Genomic DNA, 27,639 nt, shown 5'->3' on the forward strand with positions numbered 1-27,639 from the left:
TATGGCCATATTATTACTCCCACTCTCATCCTACCTCCCTTGCTCCTTTGCTAAGCTTCCTTGGAATCCCAGAAATAATCATAATGTAGAGAGGAGGAGGTGCACCTTGTTATTTTAAAAACCAGGAACCAGATTTCCTCTTAGGAAAAGAACTTCCTTTACTTGGTGTATTAGTTTGCGAGGGTTGCCATAACAAAGTACCACAAATTGGGTAGCTTAAACAGCAGAAATTTATTTCTGCACAGTTCTTGGGGGCTAGAAGTCCAGGATGAATGTATTGACAGGGTTGGTTTTGTCTGAGGCCTTGGCCTCTCCTTGGCTTCTGAATGGCCATTTTCTCACTTTGTCTTCCTCTATACCCATCTGTGTTAAAAAATTTCTTCTTATAAGGACATCAGTCATGTTGGATTAGGGCTAACCCTAATGACCTCATTTTAACTTAATTACCTCTTTAAAGACCCTATTGCCAAATACAGTCACATTGTGAAGTACTGAGGGATAGGACTTCAACACATAAATTTGGGGGGGAGACACAATTCAGTCCATAACAGTTAGCATTAACCTTCTTACGTATGAGATGTGAAGTCCCACAATTGCTCCCCAACCTTCTGTAAAAATCTTTCTCATGCAGCCTCGTGTCTGTGATTCTTTAAGGAGTGGCAGAATTGGAGTTGTGTCCAGTAATATGTAGAAAAGGGACAGGGAGGGATGGCCAGGTGATCCATAACCTGAATTAATTCATTGGAAGCAAGAACAGGTCACAAATGACCAGGAGTGACATAAACCTCAATTAATCTTGAGGGTCACAGAGAGGAACTTAAGAGTTTCCCACTGGACCCAGGAAGGAGGTTAGCTACCAGTTTTGTTTAAACCTTGATGGACATAGTGCTGACCTCAGCAAGCACCAGTGACTTTAAAAAGAGAGAGTTTTATTTCTAGATCTCCTAACAGTCCAGCCATTGGTTGGAGGCCAGGGTTGTTAGTGGCTTTGGGGTCTTCAACAAGTGGAAAGTGAAAGAGGGGAGAGTGTTTGCTGAACACTATTGATCCACCCAGAATGAACTAAACGAGGCCACTGATGATCTCTGCAAAAGCATTTTGGGTGGACAGTGGGGGCAGATGCTTGGGATTCTCATTCACAAATATTTTTGCAGTCCAGTTATTGAGCGTAAAATTGGGATGAATTGAGATGCAAATGGGAGGTGAGGTGGTGAAGTCCATTAATGTAGACCTATGACCAAATGAATAAATGAAATAACATTTTTAAAAATGAGATAACATTTATTGAGCATATGTGTAAGCAAGATTCACACATCCCATCCAATCATTATAACACCACCACAAGGTAGTGATAAAGATTCTCTCCATCACCAAGCTCTAGCCAGTGTCCTCTGAGCCCTCTTCTCTACTAGGCTTCAGCCTCCCCTATAAAGACTTAAAGGAACACTAACATAGTTTCTAACAGCTCAAGGCCACATCCCTAGGATGACTCTAGCCCCACTTAAAGTGCCTCCCTGAGAAAACTCAAGGCTGCTGAAAGAATTTACTGTTTGTTTCAGCCAACACCTGAAGGTAGGGCTCCTGTCTCCCAGTCTCTGTGGGAGCCTAAGCTTGCATAAGCGCCAGTCAGCAAACCTAGAACGGTTTCGTGTGGACTAACCCCCTCCGCGCATTTTGTAAGTTTTATTTCCCCGACTGTACATAGGCCCCGCTCACCCACCTCCCTATTCCTTCATTCTCCCCGTAAAACTCCCAGTCACCTCTACACAAATACAAGTTGAGTTCAGTGTCGCGCTGGACACTTTCCTTTTGCAATAGTATATTAACTATTAAAATCTGTTTTCACTACCTTAGTGATCGGCTTTCTTTATCTTTGACACTAGTCACTTTTATTATCCGCGCTTTACAGATTGACGCTTAGAGAGGTTGGCAGCCTTGTCCAAAATCACACAGCAGAGCTGGGCTTTCTCCTACCCAGGTCTTCCGGTCTCCAAGAGCCTCAGAGAGCCGCGCCGGGCTCTCGGCCCATAGGCGGCGCGGTTTACGAAGGCCTGGGGCTGAGCGGCAAGCTTTCAGCCAGAGAGGAGTGGGTGGTGGAGGGGCCGAGGGGCACCTTCCCAAACTGGTCGGGATGCTGCGCGCCCTGACCAGTGCCCTGCGCCTTCCGAGCCCCTGGAGGCCCCGTGAGGCCCGTGGCTGCGCCGCCAATCCCGCGGCCGCAAACCGCGAGATCCAAGTGTGCGCTCTGGCGGGTCCAGACCAAGGTAAGTGCTCTGTCCTGGGGGGCCCGGGAGGCGGCTGGGGCGAGCTCTGGCGGGCTGTCCGAGGCCGGCCCGGCGCCTGACACTACTGCCGGGGCGGGACCCATGACCAGCGCGCCCACTGCCCCGGAGCAGACTGAAACTGATCTCGGAGACAGCAGTGAGCGGTCCTGAAGAGAGATCTTAGTTCCCTGCCCAGGAATTGGACCTGGGTACCTGGATGAAAACCAGGAATCCTAGCCAGTAGACCACCAGCGAGCGGTTAGAGGCTAGAAGCAAAGTGGCCCTGGCTCTTTCCCCCATTTGAAAGCAAGAATGTTTCAAGGAGGCAAAAACTGTAAAAACATGTACAAAGTTTATTATTAGAGACACAGCACAACATGGGAGCGCACACAGAGAAGCAGTTTATTTATTTAAGTCAGAAGCTAGGCAGAAATACACAGAGAGAACGAGTATGGGCTTCCTCTCTAATGAGGAGGAACGCAGTAAAGAGCTGATTTAAATTACTTATATAGGACAGTTCTTCCAGGTCTTTGTTTACATTTGGCCAATTATCTTGTTTCTTTTCCACACCTGACCTGCCCTAGGGCCCTCCCCAACACGCGTGCGCAACTTTTTGCTAAGATGGATCCCACCAGAGGCCCGTGGGTGTATGTCCACACTTATTATGGGGTGGCGCCTCCTCCCTTTTTGACCCCCACGGAGCCTTCCCGCCCATGTGCAGACAGGGTAGTTTTCTTTGACCTCAGGAGTGGTCATCTTATCTCTTTATTCCAGCAGAGCTCAGCTTCTGCCACTAGCTTTGTCCTTGGATTGTCTGGGTGAGAACAAAGCTTCAGTTTTACTCCACTTGACAAACACCAGCTGTCTGGCCCAGGGGCCCATCTATATCCTACCTCAAATCCCCCTGAGAGACGTGAACCCCGAAGAAATCTTTACTGGGAGGATGAAGGGCAATGGTCTGTCTTCTGTAGCTTCTGCAGGCTGGAAAGGGGCTTGTAGACCCTACCTAGTTGGGGTCACGGAGCTCTCGCCCTATCTCACTAAGGGGTCCCAGGGCGACTTCTGTTGTTATTCCGGCAGGATCTGTTCCGAGGAGTGGCTGGAATCTCTGCGTCACCGTCATCTTGATGTGAAACTATTGTAATCTGGAAGAGACAAACTTAATAAGTAGATTAAAAAGGCAGGAGCCACAGTAAAAGAATTATTGTAACCAGAGGCCCAAGCAGGAGTAAGATCCAGGATACATTTGGTAGCATTCCTTTAACTGTGGTCCAGATATAGTCAGCACTTAGGTTACCCTGTCCAAAGGAATGAAGCCATTTAGCATGGTCATGTATCTTTTGATGTTCTCTTTTATTAGCCCAGTGTGATTGATGTAGGTGTAACAGACTCAGAAGTAGTTGGAAGAGTGACAACCTGAACATTAATAGACAAAATAGATCTCATTTTTTTTTTTTCAGAGAATAAGCCTGAATCCCAGTCTAGACCTGGCACTTCGAGGAGACTTGTAGCCAGTAGGTTTTAACTCTTGATGCGGTATTAACATATAAACCAAAGCAGTTGTCACCATTAATAATTTTAGTGTTTCTCTAGGTATGAGAAGATGCAAGAATTTGGGCTTATAAAAATCCTTACCTGAAAATATCTAGCTATCTGAAGGCCTGTTCTGCCAGTTTTTCCCGGAGCACAGAGTGCCTCATTCCTGATCTCCACCCTGAGCTCCTTTCAGGGGGTGTTGAAGGTCAGCAGCTGCAGCAGCTCCTGATTTAGTCTTTGTAGAGGCAGATGGCAAGTGCCAGTTTCCAGTCGGCAGGGCCCCTTCATGGCCATAAATTTGACCATGGTTTGGGGGGTATTTCATGTCCATTTTGTCCCACAGTGCTAGGAATGTTTATTTCCTCCGCTGATAGGCCACACAATGCGTTGTTACTGGACTAGGCCTCGTTAGTAGTAGCCAAAAGTCTCTGGACCACCTGAGACTAGTCTAGTCTCTTATGGTCCAGGAAAATATTCCCTCTTGTTGCTTTTTCCCATACCTAGAGTTACACCATTACAATCATTGATCTTATATGGGACTATCATTTTATCAGAGGCTCAGTCACATATTTGGTAATGTACGAAATAACAATTTTGATAAGGCTGCTCAGAACCCAACGGTCTCCAATATTTGGAGGGACCAGGAAGAAAGAAAAGAAAAATGTTTTAATTTTACCCACAGGTGTAAATTACCAAATTGTTGTAAACCATAAGTAGCTTGAGAAGAAGAGATTCTTTATATCTGAAAAACAAAGATTAAAAGCTAGTAATATGTCAGACAAAAAGTAATAAAAGAATTATAATCATATTTAGCAGTTCATTTAATCCCATGTAATTAATTTTTGTTCTGAGTCCAGTTTTTCTATTAGTTTTGTTGACCTTGCCTGATGATTGAGGATGATAGTGACAGTGATAGTTTTAAGAAGTTTGTGAAGTTTTTGTTAAGGCTTGTATGATTTATCCAGTGAAGTGGGTGTCTTGATCACTGGAGATTGTAGAAAGTATACCGCAAGTGGAAAACACTTCTTTTTTTTTTTTTTGGCTGCATTGGGTCTTTGTTGCTGCACGTGGGCTTTCTCTAGTTGCGGCGAGCAGGGGCTACTCTTCATTGCAGTGTGTGGGCTTCTCATTGCAGTGGCTTCTCTTGTTGCGGAGCATGGGCTCTAGGCATGCAGGCTTCAGCAGTTGCAGCACGCAAACTCAGTAGTTGCGGCATGTGGGCTCTAGGGCGTGTGGGCTTCAGTAGTTGTGGTACACAGGCTTAGCTGATCCACGGCATGTGGGATCTTCCCAGACCAGGGATCAAACCCATGTCCCCTGTATTGGCAGGTGGATTCTTAACCACTGTGCCACCAGGGAAGTCCCAGAAAACACATTTTTAATCTTTTATTTTTTTCATTGTGAGGGCATTAACCCTCCAGCCAGGGAAGGCTTTAACCCATCAAATTAAAAAATGAGGTTTGTCAGGGAGCTGGGACAAGCCAAGTGGCCGTCTTGGATTTCCCATAGCCCTGTTTAATTTACAGTCATTGTTTATCCATTTTATTTATTTATTTTTTAATAAATTTATTTTATTTTTGGCTGCGCTGGGTCTTTGTTGCTGGGCACAGGCTTTCTCTAGTTGCAGCGAGCGGGGGCTACTATTTGTTGCTGAGCGCGGGCTTCTCATTGTGGTGGCTTCTCTTTGTTGTGGAGCAGGGGCTCTAGGCACGCGGGCTTCAGTAGTTGCAGCGCGTGGGCTTAGTAGTTGTGGCTCTCAGGCTCTAGAGCACAGGCTCAGTAGTTGTGGCGCACAGGCTTAGTTGCTCTGTGGGATCTCCCCGGACCAGGGCTCGAACCCGTGTCCCCCGCATTGACAGGCAGATTCTTAACCACTGTGCCACCAGGGAAGCCCAAAACTTTGTTCTCTTAACAGAGAGAGAGAACCAAATTTCAGTCTGGTACCAGCTTACTGTTAATCACAAAATTTATTTACCTAATTAAATTTAATCTAGTCTTAATCAATCTGAACAACGTACAAAATTCTATTCTCAAAGTTCCTTTTACGCAAACCTTTTATCACCTTTTGGATCCATATTAACTTGTCCCATTTTTTGCCATCCATAAACAATCAGCTCTAGGACAAAATTATTTTCCTCTTTTATTTTTTTAACAAAAAATATCTGCAGTCTTTATATATTTTCTTGCTGACAACAAATATCCTACTTGCTTTACACACTGAAATGCTTCCCTTGTCACTTTAGTAGCTTTGATTACATATTATAATTTTTAACCCTTAAAAAAATCTTAACTTCTAGTGAAAACCAAGAAGAAAGCAATTGTGAACTGCTTGTCATATTGGCATTATCTGATTAGCAAACTTAAGAGCATATTGATTGAGCGCTGTTGGGTTTTCTTTGTTCGGTTGGTTGGTTTTATTTTGTTTTGTTTCTGTTTGGGGGTAGTTTTATTTGCGGGGGCGGTACTGGGGGGTGGTGGTTGAACTTTGCATTCAGTAGTGTTACACTCTGCAGTCTGCTGCTCGTTACCATCAGGGCAAGGTCCTTCTCTTGTCTTTACTTTCTCCCCAGTCCAACCCCTCTAACCTTCCCTGCATTTTATGTAGCATTGTTTGTGTCCGAGTTTTAATTTACACAGAAGGCACTATTCTAGACATCTCATATTTCTTTCTTTTTCCCACTTGATACTAAGTTTTGAAGAGCTGCTTTGCCATATAAATCTGTTCCTTGCTCCCTGCTGTTGTATACTACTCCCTAGTGTGCATCCCCCACTTTTGATGGACATGTAGGGGCTTCCAGTGTCCGACTACATCACTTGGTGAGAATTCTCTGGCCACGTGGGATTGCTGGTGTTAGAGAATACCCCTTACTCTCATGCTTAGTTCACTGCCAAACTGGCAATGGCGCTTGCCTTGAAATAATTATAGTTATTCTCCCAACTTTACAGATTAAGAACCTGAGGAACAGAGAGGTTAAGCAATTTGAACCAGCTCTGATTTCAAAACATGTGTTCTCAACTATTAGGTCATCACTACCTCTTCTGGTAATTCAGTGACTCAAAACACAGACTTGTACATTAGTTAAAAAATTACCACGGGTCATAGACCTTAGGGCTTACTTGTAAAAAAGGGGAATTTTTAATCCAGAAATAACAAGCATCAGGAGATTAAGCCTCTACCCCAGCCAGAGGGCATATACAAGGAATGAGATAAGGAAATCGAGGAGAAGCAGTGGAGGAGGCATGAGGAGGGGACCCACACACAGGAGAACCACCCCACCACCCCCGTTAGAAGCCACCAGTTCTGCCTTCCACTTGGCATGATGTCACCAGAGCACAGTCACATTGTGCCTGTTGTCCTTGAAAATGGGATTGTTAACCCACTCTTGGTTAACGCTTGTTAATCATTCTTCACTCTTCCTTATGGCTCTACTCCAGCTCCTTAGCTGGATGTTCAAGTTTCTCCACCACAACCTGACATTGTCACCTTATCTCTTCTACTCATGTGTTTGTTCATTTCAAGCTGTCCCACCTCAGTGTTTTGTTCTAACTATGCCCCTGACTTGGGTCCTCTTCTTTCCTCTCTACCTTTGTAAATCCTTCTGGAATTACACACCCTCCCCCCATTGTCCTTTTACATCCCTTGTGTCTGGACTTGTCTCCCTCATCAGTTGTTAGCTCTTTGAGAGTGAGGATTGCTAGCCGGGTCCAGCTATTAACTTTGGCAAATTCTCTTCTTTTCTGGGCCTCAGTTTCCCCTTCTATATAGTAAGGGATTGTTAAACCAATAGGTCTCTATACTACCTTCCAGTAGTTTCTATTGACTCCCACCCACATCACCTTGTGATTCAGACCATCCAGTCAGATGTGACTCTAGGTCATCTGCTAAGGAAATCAAATCATCAGCCAGTGGTATGGGGGGGGGGCGGGTCTGGTAAGAGTAGAGAGGGTGCAGTGCACTACTGGGGCCCAGCAAGGGCAAGGTTCCTAGAATAGGGGCTCAACTAAGAAGTCAGGGACCATGGCTGAGTCCTCTCTATTTCTCTGGGGCCTGGCATGTGGTAGTACAAGTTGCACATTGTCAGGTGAATGAATTAAAGCCAAAGACACCCTGTCTGGCTCCTCAGGGCTCCCAGCTTAGATTTCTCACCTCATATGGGGCCCTAGACTTTCCCCAGCTTCTGTGCATTTTCCCCGCCCACAGTACCCACAAACTATGTTTAAGCACTTGTGGGCATTATCTCTTTTAATCTTCATTACAACCTTTTTAGTATTTCTATTTACAGATTGGGAAAGTGAAGGTCAGAAGGGTAAAGTAATTTGCCCAAGGCCATGAAGCTAGTATGTGACTGAGCTGTGACTTCAGCCAAGCACCATATTTACATTCTGAAAGAGGGAGATAGAGATGAAATATGGGAGAGAGTCAGCCAGAGAAAAAGGAAAGACAGAACAGGAAAGCAAAGAGAAGAGAGGAAAGTTTCTGTCAATCCCAAGACGCCATGACTGTATTAGTTTTCTATTGCCATGTAACAAATTACCACAAACTCTGTGCTTAAAATAACACACATTTATTTTCTCATAGTTTCCGTAGGTCAGAAGTCCAGGCACAATTTAGCTGGGTTCTCTGTTTCAGGGTTTTAGCAGGCTGCAATCCATGAGCTGGTGGGGGCTGTGGTCTCATCACAGGCTCAACTGGGGAGAGATCTGCTTCCAAGTTCCTCACGCTGTTGACAGAATTCATCTCCTGTGGTTGTAGTACTGAAGTCCTGTTTTCTAGCTGTTGGCCAGGGGGCCACTCTCAGCTCCTAGAGGCTGACCACAGTACCTTGCCACACAACCCTCTCCATAGGTCCACTAGTTTCTCTAGTGTATGCTAGTAATATAGAGTCTTATATACATCATAACCTAATCACAGAAGTAACATCTCATTACCTTTGCCATATAATTAGACCTAATCTTACAAGTGATATTTTATGACCTTACCTGTATTTTCTTGGTTAGAAGCAATTCACAGGTCCTGTCCACATTCAAGGGAAGGGGATTATGCAGGATGTGAACATGGGGGCCACTCTAAGGTCTGTCTGCCACAATGACCTTGGACCTAGACTGTTCTCCTCAACCCTTCTGATGTGGTTTCTCTGTATCCACCACAGTTTCCCTTCCCCAAACTTGCAGCATCTTCTCATCTGGAGAGGATCTTTGGGACATCTGAGTTCCTCAGTGGGACCTCCAGGCCTGCTGGGCTCAAAGAACTCTATGAAGGTTTCTGGGGAGGCTAAAGAAGCCCACCTAGCCTGCATGTTACAGTTCTCTGTCCTGGACCACAGTTCTCTAACTGTGGCTGGAAACCCTGTCCCTTGAGAGCCCTGAAACTTTCATTGGCCCTTCTCCGTGTCTCAGATGAACTCACACTGAGAATGCCATCTTAATAAATCCTGCTTGTTCTTCAAAGCTAAACACCCTGAGAGAAAATAATAAGGGGGCTTTGAAGCCCAAAGGATTGGTAAACACTCCTCTAGTCCATCCTGACATTTTACAGGAGGGGAAACGGCCAAGAAGGCATAAGAGTATTTGAGCCCCTGCCCAGAGCTGGTCTCTCTTCCCCACACCTGACCCAGATTTGGCAGGTGAGTTGAGGCCAGAGTGAGGTGCAAGGGCAAGATTGTAGGGGGTCTTTGGGGTGGTATTAAGGATTTAGACTTAATTTTGATGAAAAGGGAGGGGAAGAATATGGTCAGATTTGGGTAAGAAAGATGACTCTGACCCAGATGAGGGAACGAAAGTGGAGGGGGAAGGGAAGGCAAGACTGAGGGCAGAGGGCCAGTTGGGGGATCCATGTAATAGAAGAAAGAGCCCACCAGGTTAGTGGCTGCAGGGAGGAATGTGAGCTGATACGTATGAGATCTAAGAGGTTGAATTGGCCGCTTGGGAGACAGAGTAAACTTCAAGGGTGAGGAAGACGGAGCCAACATGACAGAACTCTGAGTTGATATGTCATTTGCTCACCAAAGGAGCAGGAGAAAGAGTGATCATTTTTGACATGTTGGTCATGTAGATGTCAAGCGGGCAGCTGGATATCCAGGCTCGGAGCTCAGAGGAGAGCTGGACGGGTGTGCAGGGCAGTCCTGGGTGTACAGGAGGTAGGCACACGGGAGGCGTGAAGGAGAAGGGGCAGATGAGCAAGTGCAGCCCTCCTGACTCTTCTGCCTTGCCTCACGCTGCTCTCCCTTTGCTCTGAACTCCACCAGTTCTGGAAGACACTAAAAGGTGGCACAATGTGCCCCCCGCCCAAAAAAATATGCCACATTGGTATAGGGATTTTTTTTTTTTTTTTGAGCTAGGCACTTGAAAAAAACAGCAGATGCAAGAAGGGCATTCTAATCTCCCCTTTGCTTACTGAAAACAGGAGATAAAAACTCCCATGTGAAAGATGTCCTCCCTGAACCTGGAGAAAAGAAACATTCTTCAACAGGGAGTTGAAGCCAAGAGAATTCTGTACAAACAGACAACTGTGTACAAACAGGCCTTATCTTCCATTAGCCTCCCACATAGTTAACTCTTCCACAACTGACATTCTTTCTTCAGCCTACTATAAAAGCATGTAGGTTCTACCATTTCTGGGGGTTTTCATTTCCTTCTGAGGGCTCTCATGTTATGTAAAACTTATACAAATTTGTGTGCTTTTCTCTTCTTAATCTGTTTTATGTTGGTTTAATTCTCAGGCCCAGCCAAAAAACATTAAGAGGCCCAGCTCTACAAACCCTATAGTACCCTGCTCTGCTATACTCAGGGCCCTCATCTGTACCACTCCCTCTGTCTGAAATGGGCTTTTCCCCACCAACACACACACACACTTTTGCCTGGCTGACTCCTATTCGTTCCTCAGCTCTCAGGTGAAAGGTCACTTCTTCCTCTGGGAAGTCACTGCTCACCTTCTACACTAGGGGCCCCCTCTGCCCACTCTATACCGCTCACCTCCTTGTCCTTTTTCCCCCCATGTTCTCATCACAAATAGTAATTACTGGTTGAATGTCTGTCTCCTCTGTTAGACTGTAAGATCTAAGAGGAGAGGGACTGGGTCTGCTCTGGCCTTTGACATCAGTGTCTGGTACAGAGGCCAGCATGTGTTAAATTCGTAATTGTACAAATGACTGAATAAAGAGATCTTGGATTGACCTTTCAGGAACTTCAACATTAAAAAATTGAGTACTCTCACAGAGAACAGACTTGTGGTTGCCAAGGGGGAGGAGGGGGAGGGGGAGGGATGGATTGGGAGTTCAGGGTAAGCAGATGCAAACTATTATATATAGAATGGATAAACAAGGTCCTACTGTATAGCACAGGGAAATATATTCAATATCCTGTGATAAAACATAATGGAAAAGAATAGGAAAAAGAATATATATACACCCACACACATACATATATATCTGAATCACTTTGCTGTACAGTAGAAATTAACACATTGTAAATCAACTATACTTCAATAATTTTTTTAAAAAATTGAGTAGTCTCTTACCTGTAGTATTTTTCCCATCATACCTCACTCTTCAAATGAAAATTTTTACCTATTCTCACCTTGCTCAAATGCTTCCATCTATGAGCTGCCATCTGTAATCCTATAGTACTTCATGTGCTTACTTTACTTATGACCTCATGTTATCATTTACTTGTATTAGGCTGTAAGCACCTTGAAGACAGGGGCTGTTACATAACTTATAACTCCCACAATTTATTATATATCATAGTTGTTCAATAGATACGTAAGGGTTTTTTTTCATAGCCAATACTTGGTTTTTATTTTCAGTCTTTTTAGTTTTAGTCATTGTACTGGGTGCTATGCTTTTCTTAAACTCTTATTTATTTGATACTAATAAAATTAAACATCTTTTCATGTGCTTATTGGCCATTTGTATGTCTTCTTTTGTGGAGTTACCTTTTTGTAAGAGTTGGGGCTTTTTAATTGAAATATAATTGACATATAACATATTAGTTTCAGATGTACAACAAAATTCGATATTTGTATACATTGTGAAATAATCACCACAGTAAGTCTAGTTAAGATCCATCACCACACATAGTTACATTTTTTTGTATGTGATGGGAACTGTTTTTTTTTAAGTAATTTTACTTTATTTTATTTATTTATTTATTTTATTTTTGGCTGCATTGGGTCTTCGTTGCTGCACACGGGCTTTCTCTCTAGTTGTGGCGAGCGGGGGCTACTCTTCATTGCGGTGCGCGGGCTTCTCATTGCGGTGGCTTCTCTTGTGGAGCACGGGCTCTAGGCATGCGGGCTTCAGTAGTTGTGGCACATGGGCTCCGTAGTTGTGGCTCGCGGGCTCTAGAGCGCAGGCTCAGTAGTTGTGGCGCACGGACTTAGTTGCTCCACGGCATGTGGGATCTTCCTGGACCAGGGCTCGAACCCATGTCCCCTGCATTGGCAGGCAGATTTTTAACCACTGCACCACTAGGGAAGTCCTGTGATGGGAACTTTTAAGATGTACTCTCTTAGCAACTTTCAAATATACAATACAGTCTTGTTAACTATAGTCACCATGCTGTACATTACATTCCCAGGACTTATTTATTATAGATATATGTTGAATAAATGAATTAAGAATTTTAAAATTGGGTAGAAGAAAACCTAGAAAAGTGCAGAGGCATCATCTGAGAGGTAGGAGGAAGACCAGGAGAACGTGGGGCCACAAGGCAGATATATGTTACTACACATCTGTCAAAACCCACTGGATGTACAACACTAAGAGTGAACCCTAATGTAAACTATGGATGTTGGGTGATAATGACGTATCCATGTAGGTTAATCTTTTGTAACAAATATCCCACTCTGGTGGGGATGTTAATAGTGGGGGAGACCATGCATGTGCAGTGGGCAGGGGATTTACGGGAAGTCTCCGCATTTTCCACTCCATTTTCCTGTGAACCTAAACTGCTCTAAAAAAACTAAATCTATTAAAAAAAAAAAAAAAAGCCAAGGCAGAAAATGTTCAAGGAAGAGCATGTGTATTGTCAGCAGAGTTAACTGTTGCTGAGCCTGGGACCAGGATGGAAACATGTCCCTTGGTTAGTGATGCGGTTACATTGGTCACTTTGGTGAGAATGGTTTCTGCTGTGTGACGGGGTGGGAGCTAGATTGGAGAAGGTTTAAGTGAATGGAAAGGAAGAGAGTGATTAACTGAGTACGGAAAACCCTTTCAAGAAGCTTGACTGTTGCGGGTGAAAGAATATCACACGGGTAGGGCAAAGGTTATTCTCTTGCCAAAGAGGACGGAAAGTGAGTGTGCTCAAGCCTCTGGATTTAGTTGCTAAATTCCTGTGACAGAGGAACCTGGTCACTTGCCCCATGAGTGTCCAATCAGTGAATTCCATGCTGCAGGACACCTTACAGGTCAAATGCCCCAGGTTCTTTAATAAATAACTTCTGGGTTTTTCCTTATTGTTATTATTATTGTTTTTGGCTGCATCGGGTCTTAGCTGTGGCACCCGGGATCTTCATTGCGGCGCGGGCTCCTCGTTGTGGTGCACAGACTTCTCTCTAGTTGTGGCGTGAGGGTTTTCTCTCTAGCTGTGGCGCGAAGGCTTTCTCTCTAGTTGTGGCGCGAAGGCTCCAGGGCGTGTGGGCTCTGTAGTTTGGGGCACGCAGGCTCTCTGGTTGAGGCTCGCAAGCTCAGTAGTTGTGGCGTGCTGGCTTAGTTGCCCCGTGGCATGTGGGATCTTAGTTCCCCAACCAGGGATCGAACCCGTGTCACCTGAATTGGAAGGCGGATTCTTTATCACTGGACCACCAGGGAAGTCCCAACAAACAACTTTTGAGGGAAAGACAGGACTAGAGGCAGAACCTGAGGATTTTAACAAGCTTTTAAAAGACATCAATATTTTTGAAAATTAGCGAGTCTAAACTGTGAAGTCTAGAGATGCACATTTGTGTGATAAAACTAAAGAAATGCATGGAATTGATCACCATAAAAGTCAAGAGAGTTGGCACTTCTGGGGGAAGGAGGGAACAATGAACGAGTCAGAGCACACGAGGAGGTTTCTGGGTGGTGATATTATTATAACTCATTCAGCTCAAGAGGAAGAAGTCCGGGTATGGAGAAAAGAATAACAGAGAGTTACGTGAAATTGAAGAAGGGGTGTGTGGTGTGTGTGTGTCTCACAATGGCAGAAGCAGGCAGGAACCACTGTGGCAGTCATTCTTGTCCCTCTCCCCACGTTGCTCCAAGGTTCACAAGCCCTTCTACTTCTTCTGTGAGGCAGAAAGGGCAAGAGTTATTCTCCCCATTTTATGGTTGGGAAAACTGAGGCCTGGGTGTGTGAGACTTGCCCCAAGTTACACTGCTCATCGAGGGTAGAGGCTGCCCAGATCCCAGGCCCCAGCCCAGGAGTGAGCAGAGCAGCTGGCTCACCCAAGGCTGCCCTGTCCCCTGCAGGAATCACTGAGATTTTAATGAACAGACCAAGCGCCCGCAATGCCCTGGGGAACATCTTCGTTAGTGAGGTGAGAAAGGGTGGGCACGAGGGTGGGCTGGGGCTGGGTTGAGAGGTATCTGATGGAGTCTCCTCTGCAGCTGCTGGAAGCTCTGGCCCAGCTGCGGGAGGACCGGCAAGTGCGTGTCCTGATCTTCAGAAGTGGAGTGAAGGGTGTATTCTGTGCAGGTGGGTTTCCTTTCCAGCCCCTACGCCGCGGCTCAGCAGGGCTCCCCCCAGCCTGCAGGGCATTTGTGGGGGTGGGGTACTTAGGTCAGCTCCAGCACAGGACTCATTATTCCCATTTTAGAGATGTGAACTCAGCGGTAAAATTCCTTGCCTAGGGTTACACAGATAGTAAGAATTCAGTTTGAACTTGGCCTCTCTGACCCCCAAATCCTTGTTCTTCCTGCTGCACCATGCACTGTTCTGACCCTTCACTGAGGAAATGAGGAAGCTGAGTCCAAAGACATTCACAACGTCTGTGGCCAAGATGGGACTCTGTGCCCCTTTGCCCACCTACAAGATCTCAGTCCGTCAACAAAACTCTTCAATGTCTCTGCACCATTTGGTCCTCGCCACGCACTTCATTTCAAAGATGAGAAGTGCCGCATCCCAGGCCCACCACAAGCAAATGAATGAGAGCTGAGCTGAGCTAAGAACTGGCTCTGGGGTGGCTGTGGAGAGGGCACTGGGGAGGTGGGAAGAGGCTGTGGAAGGCTAGGGTGGGAGGAGCGTGATGCTTAGGAGTTTCAAGGAGATTTGGCTCAGTCCCTAGGTCTCAGCTGTCCAGACCCCATGGCTCGGGGTCTGCCATGGCAGGATAAGTATGCGGACCAGTCTGCCTGACCCCGCTGCCCTGGCTGAGGCCCTCCTCCTCCACTGGCCTCTTCCATCATGGTCACTTCATGCCCCTGTTAGCCCCACTCCTCACTATCCCAGTTAAGGACAGGGAAGTAGGGGGGCTGCACGAGGTCTGAATCTGCCCCTGACTTGCTCTGGAATCCTGGGCTAGTCCCTGTCACTCTCTGGGCCTCAGTTTCCCCATCTCTCACTGAGGGGCTGGAACTAATCAGAGACTTCCAAGGGCTCTCCCAACTGACTTTCGGATAATCTAAGACTTGCGAAGACTATATTCACCCCTTACTCCCGCCTCAGGCCCCTGCCATCTGGCCTTTGATGATGCCTCCATTGTCACTACTCTCACCAAGGTCCCTGCCCACCTCCATGCCACTGGGCCCTGCACTCACTTCTCAGTTCTCACCTTAACTTGACCTCTCAGCCTCCTTGGACCCCACCAACCCCTTCTGTTAAAAAAAATAATTATACAGTGATGTATGTCAATTATTTCTCAATAAAACTGGAAAAAAAAAACTAACAAATTTTTATTTTATTACTATTTAACATATTTTTTGAATTGTCATAAATATATATATATTACACAAAACTTTACATTTTAATCATTTTTAAGTGTAAAATTCAGTGGCATTAAGTACATTCACAAGGTTATTCAACAATTACCACTGTCCATTTCCAGAAAATTTTCATCATCCCAAATAAACTCTATACCCATTAAGCAATTCCTCCCCATTTGCCCAATCCCCGGTAACCTCTGTTCTACTTTCTATCTTTACAAATTTGCCTATTCTAGGTACCTCAGACAAGTGGAATCATATATTCGTCCTTTCATGTCTGGCTTATTTCACTTAGCATAATGTCCTTCATGTTCATCCATGTTGTAGCATATTGCAGAATTTCTATCCTTTTTAAAAACGAATATTCCATTTTATATATATGTAAATTTTATATATATATTTATTTATTTTCCACATTTATTTTGTTTATCCATCTGTTGATAGACCTGGGTTGTTTATACCTTTAGGCTATTGTGATTAATACTGCTATGAACATTGGTGTGCAAGTATCTGTGTGAGTCCTTGCCTTCAATTCTTTGGGGTATACACTTAGGAATAGAATGGCTGGACCATACAGTAATCCTATGTTTAACTTTTTGAGGAGCCACCAAAATATTTTTCACAACAGCTGCATCATTTTACATTCCCACTAGCAATGCATCAGGGTTCTCCACATCCATGCCAACACTTTTTTGTTTTTGTTGTTGTTGTTTATAATCGCCATCCTAATGGGTGTAAAGGGGTATCTCATTGTGGTTTTTATTTGCATTTCCCTAATGACTAACGATGTTGAGCATCTTTTCCTGTGCTTACTGACTTATCGTCTTTGGAGAAATATCTATTCAAGTCCTTTGTCCTTTGTGGGTTTTGTTTTGGGTTTTGTTTTTAGTTGTAGGAAGTCTTTATATATCCTAGATATCAATTCCTCACCAATTATATGATTTGACCATATTTTCTTCCATTCGTGGGTTGTCTTTGCTCTCCTGATAGTGTCCTTTGATGCACAAAAGTTTTTGATTTTGATGAAATCCAGTCTATCTTTTTGTTGTTGTCGCATCTCTCCTTTTTTTTGACCACCACCGCCCCCCTCCCCTGGCTTCCCTAACCATGTTTTCCTGGTGTTTCTCTTTCCTCTCTGGCTGCTTCTCTTCAGATTTCCTTTGCTGGATCCTTTGACAGCCTGGGATGCAGTAACTGGTCATTTTCCAAGGGCTGTCACCCTTGCATCCGCAGGTGCAGACCTGAAGGAGCGGGAGCAGATGAGTGAGGCGGAGGTGGGGGTCTTTGTCCAGCGGCTCCGAGGCCTGATGAATGAGATTGGTGAGGGTCCTGGAGTGCGGAGGAGGAGGGCATTCCGGGGTCCTGCTGATCCGAGCCTCACCCCACCCACCACTCTACTCTAAAGACAGAACAGTTTCTGTTGTGAGCTCTGTGGAGAGACAGATGATTCTGGGGGGTCGGGGGCAGGGAACAAGGAATTCTACAAGGGGGAGGGTGTGATGAGGGTTCAGAGGGCATTTCTCCCAGAGGGAGCCCTGGCTTCTCAGCCTTTGTGCCCTGCTGGTTATGACCCCCAACCCCTGTGCCCTCAGGGTGCAACCTGGCCTTTTCAGAGTCAGGTTTCACCAAGCATGCTTTCAGGCTTTGACAATGGCTGTTCTTTTGCCTGGAATATCCCTCCTTGGCCATCTGAACTTTCTACTCATTCTTTAAGACCACCAGTGCCTCCTCCTCCAGGAAGCTGTCCCTGATCCATCCTCCAAGCTTCCTTTATCAGAGCACTGATTACCTGGGTCATCACTGCCTGTTTACAGGTCTGCCTTCCCCACGTCTGATTCAGTTGTGTTCCCAGCACTCAGTATGGGGCTTGGCACACAGAATGAGAAGGGAGTGCAAAAAGGCTGGTCCCAGGAAGGCCAGCAGGAGATTACCCTGCCCATCTCCCCACTCCCGATCCCCAGCTGATCACACAACTCTCCCCAGTGGGAAAACCAACTTCTAAGATAACATGGCTGAGGTACCAGGTAAGGTCCCCAAACCTGGGACCAATGAAGCCCTCTGTCCCAACCAGTTAGCTCCTCCCCTCCCTGAGACACTGTCCTGGTCCTGCCAGGGCCTCGCAGGCTGAGCCTTTCTTCATCTCCACAGCAGCCTTCCCTGCGCCCACCATTGCAGCTATGGATGGGTTTGCCTTAGGTGGAGGCCTGGAACTGGCCCTGGCCTGTGACCTCCGAGTGGCAGGTACTGGGCACGGGGAGAGGTGGGGTAGGGTGGGGAAGGAAGAGTGAAACAGGCTGATTCTGGGGATTCTGCAGTCAGGCACTGCTCTTGGCTTTCCAAGCAGCCACAGAACTAAAGGCAAGGTGGGGGACAGGGAGTTCAGGCAGCGGCTGGTTCCCCTCCTGGCCTAGCCCGACTGCGGCAGTACCCATCCTTCTCAGAGTCAGCTGCCCTCAGCTCAGGACAACTGCTAACGTGACAGCAAAAAGAACATAGAGAGGGAAGGCTGGGGGCAAAGACTAACTGTTCAACCTTCCAGTTCTGTCCAAGCCAGCTTTTTCCATCTCGTTTTGAGCAAAGATGAGCCGTGGGGGCAGTCTGTCACCTGCCCAGCTAATCACAAACACGCCTGGGCAAGAACACTGCCCTCTGGTTCATTGGCACCTGAAAAGGTTTGCGTTACTAGTTCAGAGAAATTGAGCTTTGAAGAGAGGAGGGAGGGGAGGATGAAGGTAATCGATCACTTTTTAACCTTCCTGTCTTGGTGGTTAGGTGCGCCCTTCTTGGAGGCAATCAGAGAAAGTCTGAGTGCCATCACAGTGCTACTCTCTTCCCCTCATTGCTTTCTCCCGCCACCCAGGAAGAACATTTTTTAAAAATGTGTAACCCCAGGCATAGAGGGAGCTTATATCTACAAGATGCGTATCAAAGAGAAGGCATCAAAATACCAGGTCAGGTCACAGCCCCGACTCTGCTTCTCACCTGCCTATGTTTAGGGCAACTAACTTGCAGGGTGTGGTGGATAGGAGGGTGACCGTAAACTCCTCCCTCCCGTACTGCATGCTTCAGCTGGCCTGTGCTGAGGGAATTCAGGAGAAGCCTGTGTGGTGGGACACCTCAAGGAGGGCTTCTCAGAGGAAGCAGAACTGGGGAAAGAGGATGTGGACCGGAATACAGGAAAATTTCAGGCTGACAAAAAGCTGGGAGAAATAACTGGTGGGAGCAGGAGTCAGTGACACTCTAGGCCAAACCTGAGCTAAGGATGCGTGAGACAGAGAAGCCATTAACTTACAAATAGGTATTGCGCACCTTCTAGGAACCCCTTCCTTGTTCCAAGCACCATTACCTCACTTGATCCTTAGCAGCTCTCTGAAGTAGGCAGAAGAGGGGGATTCGTCTTTTTCCCACCCATGAGGCTCAGAAAGGGTAAGAGACTTGCCTGGTGAGTAGGGGAGGTAGGATGAGTGCCTGGGCCTGCTGACTTCCAGGCTAGGGCTCTTCCAAAGGCAGCATCTGGAGGAGTCTGGCTGTGGCCACACCACGAGGGAAGTGGCTGGCTGGAGGACTGAGCAGAGCCCACAGGCGGTATCTCTTCTCCTTGGGGATTGGCGCTGGAAGGTAGGGTGGGGGCTTCATTCTGTTTTGTTTAAGCAGCTTCCTCAGCTGTCATGGGGCTGATTGAGACCACCCGAGGACTCCTCCCAGGAGCAGGTAACTTCAACCCACAGCATCCATCCTTCTTTACCTGTTCAACTCCAGTCTATCCAGCATAATTCCCTACTTGCCTCTTTTGCCCTATGTTCTGCCCTGCCAACCTAACTCAGTTTGCTCTTCTGAGAGGTCTTGGCTGACTCCCAGCCTGGGCCTTCTCTGGCCTCCCACTTCCCATGCAGATTCACCACCCCTACTCCATCCTGGCAGGAGGGACTCAGAGGCTGCCTCGATGCCTGGGGGTGGCCCTGGCAAAGGAGCTCATCTTCACAGGCCGACGATTGAGCGGGGCACAGGCCCAGGCTCTGGGGCTGGTGAACCATGCCGTGGCCCAGAATGAGGAGGGCAACGCCGCCTACCACCGGGCACGAGCGCTGGCCCAGGAGATCCTGCCCCAGGTTTGGTGATCACCCAGCACAGGAGGGCCTGTGTCATAGGGGATGCACGTGTGGAGAGGCCAGGGGGCAACGGTGTCTCGTGCAGCCACATAAGATCCATTTACCCAGATTTATAAAATTAACCCTCTTTGGAGTTTTAGCATCCATTCAGCCATCCAGCAAATTAAATCAGATTTTAAGTTAAAATGAAAATTAAGTTCTGAGGGACTGGAATCAAATAGACTTGAAAATCTTCAGAACAGCACTGTAAAACAGAACTTCCTGAGATGATGTAAACATCCTCTACCTGTGCTGTCCACTAAGGCAGCCACTAGCCACATTATTTAAATTAAAATTAAAATTTTAGTTTCTCAATTACACTTGCCACATTTCAAATGCCAATAGCCACATGTGGCTATTGGCTACTGTATTGTACAGTACTGCATTAAAATGTCCCAAAATTGAAAAAGCAAGATTCTAAAGCAGATAAAGAACTACCAGCTCAACTTTCCGACCATACTACATGGTGGAAAAGTGCTTGAAATACATGATGTAGGACGTGTTAAGATCCATTAATTTTTTAAAATCCTCAAATAGCCTATGAGCATAGTCTCCCAAAAGGTTTAGAGACCCAGGGAGTAGGTTTAGGCCCTGCCTACATGTGATCTCCAAGTACCTGAGAGGCTCTGCTGGCTTCTCACTCCTCTAAGAGGACCCAGAGGGAGGTCCCAAGTTTCCGCAAAGATATGCAAGCAGCTGAAATGGAGCTAGGTTTTGCTAATTTATAATACTGACTTAGCCCATACGGAGCATCTCATCCATCCGACACAATCCTAGGTACTTTAATAGTGTCCCAACTATTAGAACAATCCAGTTGAGCTGATTATCCCCATTGTATCTATGCTATAACAGACCCAGAAAGGTTAAGTGACCGTTCATCAAGGTCAAAGAAAGTGACTACAATACGAGAAAGAAAAACAGTAACTGGTATTTTGGCATTAATTTTGCATAATACAGAATATAATACAAAAACTGGTATTTTATTTTAAAGAGTGCAGAAAATGTACGATTTTTAAAAAAAACAAACTAAATAATGCATTTCAAATACAAAAAATTACAGACGTTACAAAACGAAGTTAAAATATAAGCCTATAAAAATGTTAACCATACTCTATCATTTTAATATTATTAACAGAGAAAAGTATTTGAATTAATCATGAAAAGTAAAAAGAGGTATTTTATTTTGGAAAAAAAATACTGTCTTCCTTAAATAATCCTGCCTCTTTTTATAACTTTGAGGTCTTCTTTGAGGGCAGGGACTATAAAAAACTGATAGCGAATTTGGTTTAAAAGAAAGCATTTGTTTTATCTTCATTTCTTCTTTTTATTGATAGTTTCATCACATATAAATGGAGAGTCTGATGCTGTTAATTTTAATGCTGTCATGTTTCTGTTATAGCTGGTCAGAAAGTCTCTGAACTAATACAAAACTCTGAACGACTCAGGATAGTAGCTAATTACACTTCCACAGAGGGGGCCTATCCAGCAAGACTTGTAGACTACAGGGCTTATCTTTTTGCATAAACTAAATAACTGGGTCTTTGAGCTTGATCACAAGATGATTCAGGCTTCAGATTTTTCAATATATTGAAATAACGGTATTCTACTAATATAATTACTAGTATTCCAGTATTTAAAAGCAGCTTTGTGTACCAAAACACGAGCATACCAAAAATTAGTACTAAAATCACTAATGCAAATGCTAGGACATTTTGATGCAACCTGAAAAACGAATCTTTAACTTCCAGCTGAGTAACTGGGTGCCAAGGATGAAAGGGTTCTTGGATGGGGTGAGCACAAGGGGGTGGTGTGGTAGATGGCTGCCCTCTAGCGGACAAACTACTAAGACTAGGGAGTCAAGTGGCTGCAGAGATTAGAGCCCAGAAAAAACTGTCAATAAACACAAGGTCCACAACTTAACACTCAGATCTTCCCTTTAAATAATAAACATACCTTATCCTTTGAATATGGATTTGGCTACGTTTTCCGCTTGAACAACAAAGGGATGGAACATACTGTGGCCAGTGTGACTCACTGGTCTCATTTCCAAATAATATGAAATGATCGATCATATTTCTAATAATTCATACACACACACACACACACACACACACACCCCCAGTGCACCCTTGAACAATACAGGTTTGAACTGTGCAGGTTCACTTATACGTGGATTTTTTTCAGCTAAATACATACTACAGTACTACACGATCCGAGGTTGGTTGAGTTCGCGGATGCAGAACTCTTTATAGGGAGGGCTGGCTGTAAAGTTATACGCAGATTTTCCACTGCATGGATGGTTGGTACCTGTAACCCCTGGGCTGTTCAAGGGTCAACTACATATATGTATGTATATATATATACACATACACACATACATACATACACACACTCAGAAACATAAATGTGTGTTTTCAACACAGTACAACACAGCTATGTAGTTTTTAATTTTCTGTGATGAGAAATCAGTAGTTAAATAACATATTCATGACAAGCAAATCAAATAGAACAGAAGGATAAGAAGGACATAAAGTAAAAATCAAAAGTAGGGTGACCCTGTTTACCTGGGGCTGTCCAGGTTCAACGTGAAAGCCCCATGTCCTAATAACCCTTCAGTCACTGGCAAACCGGGACAGCTGGTCACCAAAACATCGCTCAATTCCCCAATCCCTCTCCCCAGAGATGACCACTGTTAACAGTTTGCACACTCTTCCAGAAATATTCATCGTATGTACAATATAAATTAAGCACATATACTCACATATCTAAATGACTCTAAATTCTTTTTAGGATGGTTTAGGGGACAAGGAACACACCTTTAGAGGCTAATCCAATTCTAACAGACATTTAAAAAACATGAAATTAAAATATGCATAGAAAAGAATTCAAACAGTACGGAAAAGTATAAAACAAAAAAGTGAAGTTCTCCATTCTCTTGACCCTTCTCCCCAAAGGCACATCATACCAACACCTTTTACACAAATGGAATAATATACACACCAGTATGCACCTTTCTTTTTTACCTATTACCTTGGAGAGTTTCCCATTTCAGCTCATACTTATCAACCCCATTCTTTTAAACAGCTGCACACTTTTTCATTCATGGTATGGATGTGCCATCATTTAACCAGTACTCTAATGAGGAACATCATGTTGCTTACATCTTTATGCTCCTGAAAAACAGCTGGAGTGAATAACTTTGTACATCTTACTGTACTTCTGGAAGTGCATCTGCAGGGTAGATGCCTACATGGAGTTACAACATGAAAGAGCACGTGCATCTAACTTGCCAGTTCTTGTCAAACTGCCTTCCCGAAGCTTTGTACCAATTTACTCTCCTATCAGTTATGTATGCAAATACCTGTTTCCTAAATCTCAGCTACAATGGGCATTACCAACACTTTACAATTTACCTAGTCTGAGGTGAAAAGGAGCACCTCACTGTTCTGATTTACGTTTCTTTAAAAGTAAAGCTGAGCATAACTTGTGCCTGTATTTCTTTTCTGTGAACTAACTTTTCATACTGTTGTGAATGTTAAAAAAACATTATACCAGCTTTTTGTTAAGGAAATTCTTCTGTCACAGTATCACAAATATATTTTCCCAGTTTTTGATTTTTGTCTTTTATTTGTGGTGTTTTTCACAGTCTGAAGTTCTTCATTTTTATGTAGCTAGCTTTTTTATTTATGGCTTCTATGCTAACAGACTTCTTAAATCATTCTTTTTCTGATAAAGTCTTACTTACAAAAACTTCAAATAATATGAATAATATAGGAGGCAAAAGCACTCCTTGCCTGGAAGTGGGGCTGGGGATGGAGTGCCAGGCCTGCTGTGGCACAAGCTAACTGGAAGCAAGGCCAGTGAGGCAAAGACGGCCACTTGGATGCTCTTGCAAAATGCCCCCTCCGGATTTCAACCCAGGCCTGTCAGACTCCAAAGCCCAAGTTCCTAATCTTGACCTTTTTTCACCCTACTGGGGGAAAACTTGCTTGCAGTGGAGGCTTGAGATGAGAGGGGTAGAGGAAGGGAGCAGCAGTGGGACAGGTGCCTGGGAATCAGATCTAAGCTTCACCACTGACTCACTGGACAAACGTGGCCAAGTGTTTCACCACCCTGAGCCTCAATTAAACATGGCACCATCCTGGAAGGATGCGTGGCACCATTTGACCATTAGAGAAGTCTGTGGGTGGGAAAGCATTTGGAAAATGTTGTACATGTTGGAGGGATGGATTAAATGACAAGAACCCCAGATGGTCAGGATTGGGAGGGTCAGGGATCAGTTAGGCTTCCTCCATTATAGAAAAGGAACATCAGCTGAGAAGTAGCAGGTGCTAAAACTAACGAAACTTAACACTGTCAGTAGAACAGCTGGATCTCTATGCAGACCTCTTCCCCCACCGTGGAGCTGTGTGCCTAACTATGAGCACTGATCCCCTCCTCAACCAAGCTTTTTCTTTTCCCTAGGCCCCCATTGCTGTGCGGCTGGGCAAAGTAGCCATTGACCGAGGAATAGAGGTTAGAGGGTTTTGGGTTGGAACTTGGGTCCCACTAAAGTCAGTGGGGTGGCTGGGAGGTGGTGCTTTCATGGCAAACAGATGGACAGCACAGCTGGAAAGAACTCGGGAGCTGGACTCTTCTAACAGACTTTGAGTCTGACCTCTCTCTTTGTGCCTTACTTTTATCTACCTACAAAATGAAGTTTGGCCAGGTGATATTCCAAATGACATTTTATCCTCATCTCTCTCCCTTGGAGAGAGAAGGAAATTGAGCTTCAGAAAGGGTAAGACTTATCCAGGGTCACAGAACAAGCGAGTAACAAGAACCCAGGTCTGCGTGGCTCCCAGTCTACATTCTCGGGTTTGTGTTGGTGTCAGTAACGTGGCCTCGTGGACCGGGCTCAGGTGTGGTGCCTTGGCTGCAGCTAACCCGTCCTAGACATCAACTTATTCATTCATTCATCACACACTGAACCTAGACCTGAACTGGGACACAGAAATGAGTCAAATATGGTCACTGCCCCCAAGGTGGGGAGGGGGACAGACACAAATCACTAATAAAAGGTCAAGGGTACCAAGCAGACACCCTGGAGAGGCTAGAGCTGCACTGGCCATGTGGCTACTGGCTACGGTATTGGACAGTGCTGAGTTGGAGAATGTTTTCTAGAATTGGAGCTTAGGGTGGATGAGAATTCCAAAAAATAGGGAAAAGTGTGAGGAAAAACACAGAGATGTTTAAATAAGCAACTTGACAGAACAGGATGAAGGGATGAGTGAGACAACATAGCATGCACGTTAGGGGCATGGGCTCTGGTGCTGGACCATCTGGGTTCAAAGACCTGCTTTTCCACATACTGTTGTGCCCTTAGACAAATCATTCCACCTTTCTATGCCTCAGATTTTTCAGCTGTATAGTAGGGAAAATAACCCCTGTTGTGAAAGGTACTTCTCTTAGAATAGTGCTTGTAAGTGGTAGTAATAGCAAGTACTGGGCAGTATAGGCTGGGAAGTTGCCAGGGGCCGAGTCATAAAGGCCTTAGTCCTCAGGGCAATGGGAAGCCAGCAAAGTTCACTAATAGGGGTGACAGGAGGCATGGGGAGGCAGCCAGATGGCAAGGAGGGAACACTGGCTGTGCAAGCACAGCTCAGGCACACCCTCCTCAGCTCTACAGGCTATGTGTAATCCTCCCCACTGTTCTCACAGCCCGCATTCGTCCCAGCACTGTTTCACCACTGTTATGAATGGTATTCCCTCTCCAGGTAGGGGATTCCTTATCATCTCATCTCTCTTCATATGGGCTGGCATACAGTAAGCCTCAATAATTCTTTGCTGGAAGAATCCATAATCAGTAAGAAGTGGTATAGGAAGTAGGGGCAAGCTGGCGCCCAGTGCTGATGGAGATGGGCAAGGTCAGGCTGATCCAGGCACAACTTCTTTCTTGCAGGTGGACATTGCATCAGGGATGGCCATTGAAGGGATATGCTATGCCCAGGTATGTGTCTGCCACCAGTCCTGCATGCTTGTAGCAGAGGCCGGGCTAGAGTGGGGGGCCTTAAGTACTATATGACCAATTCAGTAGGTTCCTCCCAACCCAGAGAGTCAGTCTTTGTGTCATTCCTTCCTCAGTTAGCCTGGGGTTATCCCAGGGGAGCCACACTGCTCCTCTCTGGGACTGTTTCCTCAGCCATCTAATGGTGGTGTATCCTGCTCTACTTGGGTGCCCAGAGAATCACAGAGGAACTTGAGAGAGAAGAATAGCAGCTTATGCGATCTCTGTACCAGTGGCTACTGTAGAGGCCAGGCTGGAGTGGGACATCATAGCCTTGGTTTTCACCTGTAGGCTGTGTGTGTTCGATGGTGGGGCAATAAACCTGGGGCTGACCTATTTAGCCCCTCACTCCTGGGTGAGTCAAAAATATTAATCTCCAGGTTAACAAATAACGAAAATACTCCTAAACAGGGGGTCCTGGGACTTGTAGGACGTAGTGTGAACCAACTACACATCAGGATTCAAAGCCAGAGTTCTTACCGCAAAGCCTAATCTATCTTCTCTACTGAGTAGCCTCATTTCAGACTGCTGCACGAGACTGTGAGCTCTCTGGAGGCATGCAAGCTGTGTGCAAAGAGAGGCTAGTGTGACAGGCCTCGGGTGCTGAAGAGGCAGCCTGCCTTCCCCAGGAGACCAAGGAGCCATCGAGGCCCATACTGTTGCATGGCCCAACACCGGAGTCCAGAGGCAGTGAAAGACTTGGATTCTGTCCTTGTCATGCGTTGAACAAGCTTGAGCGAGTACTGGCCTCTGGTCCTGCTCCCACAGACTAATACTCTGTATGTTGTTTCAGAACATCCCGACCCGGGATCGGCTGGAAGGCATGGCTGCCTTCAGGGAGAAGCGGGCCCCTAGATTTGTTGGCGAGTGACTTCCTTTGAACCTTAAGCATGGGAGATGCACACCTTACAGGGCAGGATCCAGAAGGAAAATGTGCAGCGTGCCTGCCCTCATCATTTCACCTCTCTAGGCTTCAGTTTCCTCACAAGGACGATGATCGATATAAAATGACTGGCAGTGCCTGGCACTAAGGTGCTGACTATGCCACCTACTGCTACCTTCGTCATTCCTCACCCAGGCTAGACAATCACTGGCGTCGGGTTGGCTTTGGAGAATACCTGTCTCTCCCTAATAGAACGATCAACTAAGGAAAAAACAGACCCCTCTGGGCCTTTATATCACTGGCACTCAAGCCTGACCTCTGCATCTCAGTTATTAGGTGCTCACCAGAGATGACAGGAGGTTGTAAGAACCACCCCCCAACTGCCCTGTTTCTTCCTCTGTACAAGAGATAATAAGGAAACCCTGGTAGTGGTTGAATAGGCCCAGCTCTCTGCCAGTTACTCACTGTGTGCCTCAGCCTCCTCATCTATAATGAAACTGTTGGGAGGACTAAAAAAATAATAAAACACCTGATGTTCAATAAACGTGAGTTATTATTCATGTACAGTGTTCTTTTAAGAACCAGATGAAATCATGGCTGTGAAAACCTTTTGTAAACTGTAGCGTGGCAGGCAAATCTTTGATGGAGCATTAAATAGCTTTCAGGAGTACTGAGAAGGGAACTATTAACTCTGATGGACAACATGGAAGGTTAGGAAATGGGCAGGTAACACTGGAGTTGAAAGCTGAAGGATCAATAGGCATTTGAGGCAAAAAAGAGGAAGCCTGAGGGGAACAGCACGAGCAAAAGTGAGCAAGATGACAACACTCAGAAATAAAGGGTGGCTGATATGCACATATGC

At 45.5% G+C, this 27,639-nt stretch overlaps 1 protein-coding gene across 5 annotated transcripts; it reads left to right on the forward strand.

The window, feature by feature from the left end:
• Nucleotides 1–1,966: 1,966 nt before the first annotated feature.
• ECHDC2 (enoyl-CoA hydratase domain containing 2) lies at nucleotides 1,967–27,321 on the forward strand. Of its 5 annotated transcripts, none has more exons than XM_061184202.1 (10): nucleotides 1,967–2,264; nucleotides 14,249–14,316; nucleotides 14,387–14,474; nucleotides 16,934–17,020; nucleotides 17,849–17,941; nucleotides 19,352–19,411; nucleotides 19,622–19,809; nucleotides 24,313–24,363; nucleotides 25,790–25,837; nucleotides 26,688–27,321. In XM_061184202.1, exons 1-10 carry the CDS (start codon nucleotides 2,132–2,134, stop codon nucleotides 26,763–26,765), a joined length of 894 nt encoding a protein of 297 aa, XP_061040185.1. In that variant the 5' UTR covers nucleotides 1,967–2,131; the 3' UTR covers nucleotides 26,766–27,321. The 5 variants fall into 5 exon arrangements, with proteins under 5 accessions (XP_061040185.1, XP_061040187.1, XP_061040186.1 ...); XM_061184204.1 differs by having other exon boundaries at nucleotides 19,685–19,809; XM_061184203.1 differs by having other exon boundaries at nucleotides 1,968–2,264; nucleotides 19,355–19,411.
• Nucleotides 27,322–27,639: the final 318 nt, after the last annotated feature.

Source organism: Eubalaena glacialis, chromosome 3 (assembly GCF_028564815.1).
Source record: "Eubalaena glacialis isolate mEubGla1 chromosome 3, mEubGla1.1.hap2.+ XY, whole genome shotgun sequence".
Lineage (NCBI taxonomy): Eukaryota > Metazoa > Chordata > Mammalia > Artiodactyla > Balaenidae > Eubalaena > Eubalaena glacialis.

Excerpts from the sequence above, each read along its gene's own strand:
- ECHDC2 (XM_061184202.1), top strand. The coding sequence starts at position 2,132 with ATGCTGCGCGCCCTGACCAGTGCCCTGCGCCTTCCGAGCCCCTGGAGG. Across the intron at positions 17,942-19,351 it reads CTGTGACCTCCGAGTGGCAG|CAGCTTCCTCAGCTGTCATG; the intron begins GTACTGGGCACG and ends GTTTTGTTTAAG. Across the intron at positions 24,364-25,789 it reads CCATTGACCGAGGAATAGAG|GTGGACATTGCATCAGGGAT; the intron begins GTTAGAGGGTTT and ends TCTTTCTTGCAG.